The sequence below is a fragment of the Rhipicephalus sanguineus genome, chromosome 2 (genome assembly GCF_013339695.2).
Source record: "Rhipicephalus sanguineus isolate Rsan-2018 chromosome 2, BIME_Rsan_1.4, whole genome shotgun sequence".
NCBI classification, from domain to species: Eukaryota; Metazoa; Arthropoda; class Arachnida; order Ixodida; family Ixodidae; genus Rhipicephalus; species Rhipicephalus sanguineus.
This window is the reverse complement of record NC_051177.1, coordinates 217,172,874-217,182,265: the sequence shown is the minus strand read 5'-3', so window position 1 is coordinate 217,182,265 and position 9,392 is coordinate 217,172,874. Positions and strand designations below refer to the sequence as shown.

Genomic DNA, 9,392 nt, shown 5'->3' with positions numbered 1-9,392 from the left:
TTTATAGCTGTTTTGCTTTTCCTATGTTTCTTAAAACTAGCTTCAGTTGCTACTTGCTGGTTGAAAAATAACGCAAAATGTTACGTAAAATAGAAGAAATTTGACAGTGAGCGCAGTTATTTGCAGCGCCACCGGCCGGAATTGAACGAAAACGTAAAGCATGGCCTCCGAGATTTTCGCAAATACGGGATTCGAAACGAGATTTCAAATTTTACGTTACTTTTTTGTAGCAACACATCGCAACAGAAGCTAGTTTTAAGGAACAAAAGAAAACCAATACAGCTTTAAAATGCGACGCTAAGAATAAAAACCCACTACCTACAGCTTCGATTCGAACCCGGGCCTTTTGAGTGGGAAGCAGGCATTTTGCCCCTGCTCCACTTTGGCGGAGCCGAGCGCAACTCTTAAATGACGACATATTGCAAACTACCGATCGCAGCGCCGCAGGCGGATTGACCTGTTTGGGCTTCACTTTCTGTACATTGATGCTGCGGCCGTTCCGAGCACTCCCCTGTCCTAGTACACTCTACTGCGTGATTGATCGCGGGCTTACCAAGCATGTCGACTACACTGAAGCCCAAAGGGTACCATTTGGATGGACGTAACGGCGGTACTGACCTCAGAGCACAGATGTTAGTTTTACCGAACTGAACTGCACGCTACGGTGCAATGATGTACGCGTCATAAGAAGCTGTTTTTGCCGCATTCCTCCGGGTTGAGCCATCCTTGACCATTACTTGGCGAGTCATAGGCGTAAATATCAAGTGTTTATTACATTGTTACAAACTCCGATAACGAACACAGTAACCACAGATGACGTTGTCGCGATCTGACGCTATGACAGGGTCTTTTTCGTAAGCAGTTTCAAGCACTTACTTACTTACTTACTTGACTGCCACGCAGAATGGCTGTGTTTGATTGCGGCTCCAACCGTGATGATTTTCAATCATTTCTTATATTAACAAAGATTTTTGTAACATTACCATATCTTAGAATAACAGAGAGCTGAGCTGGTAGGTAAGTATTCATTCTAAAAAGACAGGGCGTGCAAACACAGACACAAGAAAGATCTTAGGATACCACAAACGCCGACTAACAACTGAATAGATGCACAACGGCCGAACAGAAAGAAGGCACGAAAACTTATCTGCGCATGCTCATGCAATAGGCGAACCTATCCATCCGGCATGCGTCGGGGCCTACGCGAAAAGTAATTGTTAAGGCATTTGATTTCATCTTTATGCAAGTTAATCGATGGTTGGCTCACGCATGCGCTGCCACTATTCTCGATATGTCATGCCTCAATCATCAGACGCGTTTATTCATTCCTATGTCGGTACAAAGCTGCGCATTCATTGAATTTTGGCGTGCACTTACAATCTCGACAATGTAACGATAGATCAGAAGGTGAGCCTCCGGTGAGTGATTTTTTTTATGTTCTAATAATCTCTGGCTAATGCAGCGGCCCGTCTGTCCTACGTAGAAGCGGCGGCAGTTGAAAGGAACCTTATACACCACACTCGTACGGCAATCAGCGATTTTGTTCGTTTGTTTTACGAAAGAATATCGGTTCGCTTCTTGTCTTTTACTCGCTCATTCTTCCTCTGCACAGCGGCACATATCTTACCTAGCTTATTGGCAGCCGTGAAAACAACATTAACGCCGTATCTACTTCCTACTTTCTTTAGCCTGTGAGATATGCAATGAATGTACGGTATACCTACGACACATTTCTTCCTATCGCTTTCTGCAACCATGCTTGGACTGAATGGATTTCTTTAAACGCTCAGCGACAGTGGCCACTTCATCACGGGGATAACCTACATCTAAAAGACACGTAAGCGTTACGTTAAAGCTACCACTCATTTTGTGCTCACACGACTTGTTGAGGGCAGACTTAAGGCAAGGCATGCCCCCCCCCCCCCCCCTCCCCGATACCGTCTTTACAACCTTCGAGTGCTTCGACGAAAAATTTAATATCGGTTTTGAAGATCTAGGAGCATACTGCCAGCACACGTGGTTCTGAAACGTTAAGGAAATGTCTAGAAATTGTATTACATTATTCTGTGGCAACTCTTTCGTAAAGTTCAGCCCTCCTCCATTTAATTCAAATTTTTCGCTCACTGAGGTTACCACGTTTCTTCCTATCGCAGAAAGCGATAGGAAGAAACGTGTCGTAGGTATACCGTACATTCATTGCGTATCTCACAGGCTAAAGAAACTAGGAAGTAGATACGGCGTTAATGTTGTTTTCACGGCTGCCAATAAGGTAGGTAAGATATGTGCCACTGTGCAGAGGAAGACTGAGCGAGTAAAAGACAAGAAGCGAACCGATATTTGTTTCGTAAAACACACAAACAAATTCACTGAAAAGCGGCCGCGTTTGCGAAACGAGCACGCGGTTCAAACAGAAATAAGTAACAACTGTGACACTTGATAGTTCGCGCTCGTCCTGTGTGTGCTCTCTTCGTGCGTCGTTTGCGCTTGAGCGACGCGCTAGAAATTTCGAGCTGCTTTCCGTTCTTCGCGTTACATTCCAATTTCTTGCTATTGCATTCATTGCTTCGCTGTTGCGGCGAAACTGTGACTTTTCTTACATGGCACTACACCCACACCTTGCAATGCAATGCCAACTAGCCTGCATTGATACCCTTGTTCTTTGAATCCGTGGTTACCTCATTGAACGAAACATTTGAATTACATGTAGGAGGGCTGAACTTTAGCTAGCGCGGAATTGCCCCAGAATAATGAAATACAATATCTGGAGATTTCCTTAACGCTTCAGAAGAACCGCGTATGCTGGCAGTATTATTCTAGATCTTCAAAACCTCTCCCAAACTTCTTGTCGAAGCAATGTAAGGTTGTTTAAAATGGTATAGCCATGTCATGCCTTAAGTCTTGCCTCACCAAGTCGTGGGTGCACAACATGTACGCGTCTTTAGAAGAAGGCTATCCTCGCGTTTCCGTAGCCGTTGTCGCTGAGCGTTTACAGAAGTCCGTTTTTATAAGACCGTGCATGACTGCAGAAAGCAATAGGAAGAAACGTGTAGTAGGAAGTCCTTACATTCATTGCGTATCCCACAGGCTAAAGGAAGTGGGAAGTAGATACGGCGTAGCTAGATGTTTTTATGGCTGCCAATAAGCTAGGTAACATTTATGTCGCTGTGCAGAGAAAGAAGGATCGAGAATTAGACAAGAAGCGGACTGACATTTGTTTCGTAAAACACACCAACAAATCCCGTGACTGACGTACAGGTGTGGTGTATAAGGTTGCTTTTAGTTGCGGCCGCTTCTACGTAGGACAGACGGGCCGGTGCATTAACCGGATATTATTAGAACATAAAAGATCACTAACCGGAGGCTCACCTTCTAATCTAACGTTACATTGTCGAGATTGTAAGTGCACGCCAAATTTCAATGAATGCACAGTTTTCTACCGACATAGGAATAAAGAAACGCGTCTGGTGATTGAAGCATGGCATATCGAGAATAGTGGTAGCGCATGCGTGAGCCAACCGTCGATTAACTTGCATAAAAATGAAATCAAATGCCTTAACAGTTATCTTTCGCGTAGGCCCCCACGCGTGCCGGATTGATAGGTTGGCTTATTGCATGGGCATGCGCAGACAAGTTTTCGTGCCTTCTTTCTTTTCCGCCGTTGTGCATCTACTCAGTTGTCAGTCGGCGTTTGTGGTGTCCTGACTTCTTTCTTGTGTCCGTGTTTGCACGCCCTGTCTTTTTAGAATAAGTACCATTTCGCTTAATGCATCAGATTTCTTTATATACGCAGATCGACATAAAAAAGATGTACAGTATTCACGGCTTCAAACGCGACATCAAATCTTTTAGTCCGTGTGCGCAATTGCTCGAGATAACCATGTCATGTCGGGACAAATCTGGTCTCTAAAGACAATGTTGGCTCTGATCTACACGTTCCAAGTCGAAATTACGCTGATATCATCCGAACTGAAGACGGTAGAAACGAAGACATGTGCATTACTTAGCCCTAAATTGTCCTATTTCAATCCGTGAGTACTGTACAAGGTCAAGGAAAGCGTGGCCACACAAACGCGTCGGCATTGCTTTGCAGTCGTTTTTACCAATATAATTGACTGACTATAATAAGAACCTGCGTTTTGCACAGCTAGATATAAGGTGGACTTGCATACCCAGCGATTGCTATATTTGCGACGAAGCCGAAGTGAGTGACGACCACGCCTTTCGGGAGCCCTGTTGTGCCCGACGTATAACAGATGCCGAGCACACAGTTTCTTGGATCTTCGACTGGGACTTCACGGAAAAAATCCTCTTCGAGCTCGGGAAATGTCGCCGTTGATACAAACCCTTCTGCGGAGCCCATTGTAAAGAAACCCTGCAGAAACACATCATTAGCACCATGAGAAGCTTTCCGGAAACATACTTGCGTGCTGGCGGTTGTGATCGTGATTACTACATCGGTGTATACCTGTGTTTTATACAAACTTCTCCGGAATAAAATCTACAGGTCACACAGGCGGTATGTTTTGGTAAAAGGCTGCGGTCTACATTAACGACCTGGGGTTACTTAACATGCAAATAAAGCACGGCGCACATCCGTTCCACCACACCACAACGCGGGTGCGAAGGTGGACACTAAACTCATGGTGCTGTAAGTAGCAGTGTGCCGCCATAGCTGCTGCATAAATATTTATTAAAATGTACCGGTCAGAGCTTTGTCCTTCCAATAATGAAGTTTACATTTAAACTGAAAGCGCACGACACTTTCATCACCAACACCTCAATGATTCAGCACTATGTCGAAGACGTCTTAACTGTCTAGAAATAATTTTCGTACATTTAGTATAGATTCAAAATTTCGTCATGAACTAATCGCCGAGCTCTCCAAGCACAGCAGCGTAGTACAACGAACAGCTCACCAACAGATATCCACCGTCAAATATTAGGCGTCATGGTGCTCGATGGCTTTGCTGTCGACTGGTAACATTTCAAGGAAATTATATATGAAATACAGGCAATTGCACGTACTTTAAAACATACGTGGAAAAACTCGACAGTCCACTCAATGTGACTCACTCAGACCAACTTGATCAGTTTGGGTCAGGTCTTATTGAATGCGACTGGGCAATGTTTTCGCGAGATCGGCTCCTCGCGAGTCTCTTTGAGCGAGCTATTTGTGAGTGTCAGTCCGACTGAGACCGGCCGAGCTAAATAGTGTTTATCAGTTCATCAATATTTTTTTGTGAAAACTTTCAAAAGTGTGAGATGAGCGGAAAGCTGCCACCGCATGTACTGAACCATGTCGAAATGGAGCATGATGGCCGTTTCTCCCGAATGATTGCAATGTGTAAACTGCGATTGATAGCACTATTTGACCGAAAACTTTCTAACATAGGTTATCAACAAAGATAAAACGTACGTCGGGTTTCAAACTGATCCAGAAAAAAAAAGTACAGAGCTCAGCGTTGCACGCAAGTGCAGGTGATTCTCCATGTCTCAGAAAAGCTTAAATATGATACATCCAAACGGAAGGTCGTCGTGTTCCATGGCTCGAGGGTTGTCCACGAGAAATTTGTTCCATCCCGGAGAACGGCAAATGCAAGTTCCTACGTGGAAGTCCTCAAGAGACTGACGCTACATCCTGCGGGTTTGTGACATCGCTGTCTTTGCCCCACGGCAATATTCAGCGGCTCACTCTCAGCGATCTTGTCGAGGTTCAAGGCAAAAGGTATAGTCACGATGTTCCCGCCACAAAACAGGCCGAGCGCTCTTTCTGTGACGTTTCTAAGACGCCTAAAAACAGCGAGAAACTCGGTGAACAAGGTGTGTCGGTGGCCAAGGTGATTTCAAAAATAATAAGTACACTGTAGTGACTTCCCAGATAAGTTGTGTTTTCTATACTCGGTCTCCTTACTTTCAGTACAGATCCCATATGCAGTCTATTTCATTTTCCATGGTCTTTTTTGAACCTCTCTATTTGTTAAAATGTCATCGATTACTGCCTGTTTTGTTTTATGTTTTAGATATTCAATTTTGGAAGGCTATCATTTTTGGTCATTTGGCAACGTGTGGGTTCACACAAGGCTGATTGTAGTGGTTCCTTCCCCATTAGACTAACTTTTTTTGTTCCAATCAGTATTTCTGTCTTTTACAGCCAAGCTGTCTAGCGTACTCATGTAGACAAGATTTAGGGTGGAACACGTCCGGCCTATCCGCCATGTTGTGCCGGAGCACACAGGCAGACATATGGCGCACGCCTTGAATATCACGTCGAAATTCGTGGTTTCAATTGAAGCTTATTATTCCTGCTGCTTCATGCGCGTGTCGGTCATCATGTTTGCACGTCACTGTCAAAAGAGGCGGCTTCCGAGACAACCACTTCGACCCAATATGGCGCTCACCTGAACACAGGATGTCACCAACCTGCCCCTGGAGGAGGCAGCACTGACTTCGTGGCACCCGAATTGGATGGATGGATGTATGGATGGATAGACGCTATGAGCGTCCAACGGGTGGTGACATGTGTGCCAGCAGGCTGGACAAAAAAACCTTTTCGCATTTATTTTGGTGCTGGCCTAATGCCTTGTCTACTTCGATTAAATTGGTCTCACTATAAAAAAAACGTAAATTAACCGCCCAGTTCTCTGCCCCTTACAATAGAATGTGCTTATTTCCACAATTTAGATTTGTCCTTTCTCTTTAGTTTTCTGCTACCAATACTGTAACTGTTTCTTACTTATTTCTATCTGGTGCGTGTTCAGCTTTCCAGTGTTCTCCCTAAAACCCAAGGTTTCATGTAGGCTCGTGCCCAAACGTACACCTGGTTTGATATCTACACATTCAATCAGAACATGCTGTACCGTTTCGTTAGCTTCCTCACAACATGTGCATTGTTTTTCTTTTTTACTATATCTAGCTTTATAATTACGCGTCCTAAGGCAACCCGACCTGGCTTCAAAGAGTAAAGCGCTTCGCCTTGAATTATCATAAAATATCTCCCTCTTTAGTTCATTTATGCCCTTTCGGTAGTTACACACAGCCATTTATTTATTTTTTGTTTCAACGCTGCCATCCAGTAAATCCTCTCCGCCTTTCTGACTTTTCGCTTAAAGCTCTTTGTTGCCACATTGCTTACAGTGCCAGCCGTGTATTTACTGGTTATCCTCCTAGTTCTTTTCTCCACTGTCTGTCAACGCTTTTCCCATACAAATACCAGAACACCTTCCCTGCCCATCTCCTCTCCTTCATATTCCTTAGCCTTTCCTTCGAACCTCATTTTGCTCTGAGCTTCCCTCATCTCAAAACGTACCCTCTCATATCGCCATTTACAGCCTCATTTGTCGTCTTCCCGTGAGCGCCCAACGCGAGGCGTCCCGCCTGGCTTTGGGCGGGACGTCCTGACTGCCGCTCTGACTTTATGCACTTCGTGATTGCGATTCCTGATTGCAGCTCTGACCTCATGCAGACCACTGAGTTCCAAAATGTAAGCCCTGGAACCATTACACCTTTCCACAGACCTCGGAGCACCTCGTACCTATCATATAACCCCATTACGCTCTTTGTTTTTTGTACCCATACTCCGAGGTACTTGTATTCGCTTACGCTCGGTATTTCTTGGCCCTGGGTTGAAACCGCCTGATCACTGGGATCAATGAATACCATCAATCCACATTTATTTACACTAAATCCTAGTCCTAGAGCTTCACCTTCCCTTACGCACATAACCGCCAGCCCTTGTATATCATCTAGACTGTCCCAAAATAAGACAATATCGTCAGCATAATATGAACCTGCCAGCTTCTGCTCAGTCATCACGCCGGCCTGTTTGTGTGACAGATTAAAACCAGTGTTGCTACCTTCTAGCGCTTTTTTCCATACTCACCATGTACAGCATGAATAACAGCGGGGACAAAGGACATCCCTGTCTCAACCCCATCTGAATATCAACGTTCACTTCGCTACGTATTCCTTCCTATTCTACGCGAACTCTAATTCATCGGCATATCTCCCTCAAAAGGTGAATGCAGTCGTCACCTATGCCCATTTCTTTCAATATATCCAACAATATTTCCTGATTAACGTTGTCATACGCCCCGCTGATGTCTACAAAAACCACGTACAAGGGCCCCCTTTTTTAGATGAGTGAGAGCAAGTAAGTTCTCGTCTAACCGCCTGTCAATTCGAAATCCATTCTGAAGTTCTCCGAAAATATCGCTATGTTATGCCGATGTTTCTATGTTTAATTTTACTGCCTCCATCGCCAACCAGTATAGTACCGATGTAATGTTAGCGGTCTATACGTGCGAATGTTATCCTTTTCTGCCTTGCCTTTTAGATTAAGTTCATCGTACTTTTTCGTCAACTTTCCGGTATTTGCCTATCCTGTAAGCATTTTTCTACGCCTTTCAACAGAGCTTCTTTAGTGTTATGTACCAGTTCGTTAACGAGGCTGACAGGAACGCCATCTAAATCCAGGGATCTTTGTACTACACTCTAAGAAAAAAGAGAGTCAAAAGAGGGTCATGGAAACGTGACTCCCTTCGGGTGTCCATCTGACCCCTTTTGGAAGGTACAGGCAGAAAAAAAGAGTTCGCATTTGGGAAGGAGTCACTGGACCCTCCTGAAGCGCGTTTCGATTGGCTTCGGTATACGGAAGAGCCGCCGTATACGCCATACATATCGCACGCTCGCCCTTTGGCGCCGTTGTGGCGCCTTGCTCGGCGACGCAGACGCAGACGGGGTTGGCGCCTGGGTGGCGCGCCGCTCTCCTCTCTCAGTCAGAGAACACCCATGTCTCAGTCGTCTCAGTCTCCTGGTCTATTGGAATGCGTTGCGTGGATGAGTTGGTTGCGCGTCTTCGGTGATATTGAAGCCGGCTCCGTGCACGAAGTGACGCTTGGAGGGCGGAATATTCATGGAGCTGCAGACACCGACAACGGGCGCCAGTAAACGGTGAGTGTACTGCTTTCGTAGGTACTAATTATACAGCATTAGCTGGGCGTCTGCAGCAGCTCTGCGGAATCTGCCCGCCATTTCCAACAGTAGCCTGTATCCGCGGGGCTGTTGCGGATGCCCAACTAAAGCTGTCAGTTAACGAGTTGCCACCGTTATGCGCGTTGCTGTACAAGCTCCCATAAAATGAGCGATGCAAACAATAATCGAGGGTCATTTCTTGCTGATCGCACGTCGTGTCTGCACTACTGAAGGTGCAAGATGTCGTTTTGAGGTGCACTTTAGTCTACTTCATAATAACATTTCCATCGACCTTGAGTGTGCGGCGTGCTTCCACGCGTGGGAACGCGAAAAAAAAAGCCTGTGTACAGTACGCTCAGACGCACTATATGTAATGGTTTTTGTTGGCTTAAAGACGGTAGTTTGAGGTGCAGATATAGTAC

General features: G+C 45.3%; 1 protein-coding gene across 1 annotated transcript in view; it reads right to left on the bottom strand.

Moving 5' to 3' along the window:
* Positions 1 to 4,103: 4,103 nt before the first annotated feature.
* Positions 4,104 to 9,392, bottom strand: part of LOC125757307 (uncharacterized) — a 48,604-nt gene continuing 43,315 nt past the window's right edge. The window contains exon 5 of the mRNA XM_049412765.1: positions 4,104 to 4,372. Within this exon, the coding sequence (XP_049268722.1) occupies positions 4,145 to 4,372 (228 nt within the window). The 3' untranslated portion in view covers positions 4,104 to 4,144. The remainder of the gene's footprint in view (positions 4,373 to 9,392) is intronic.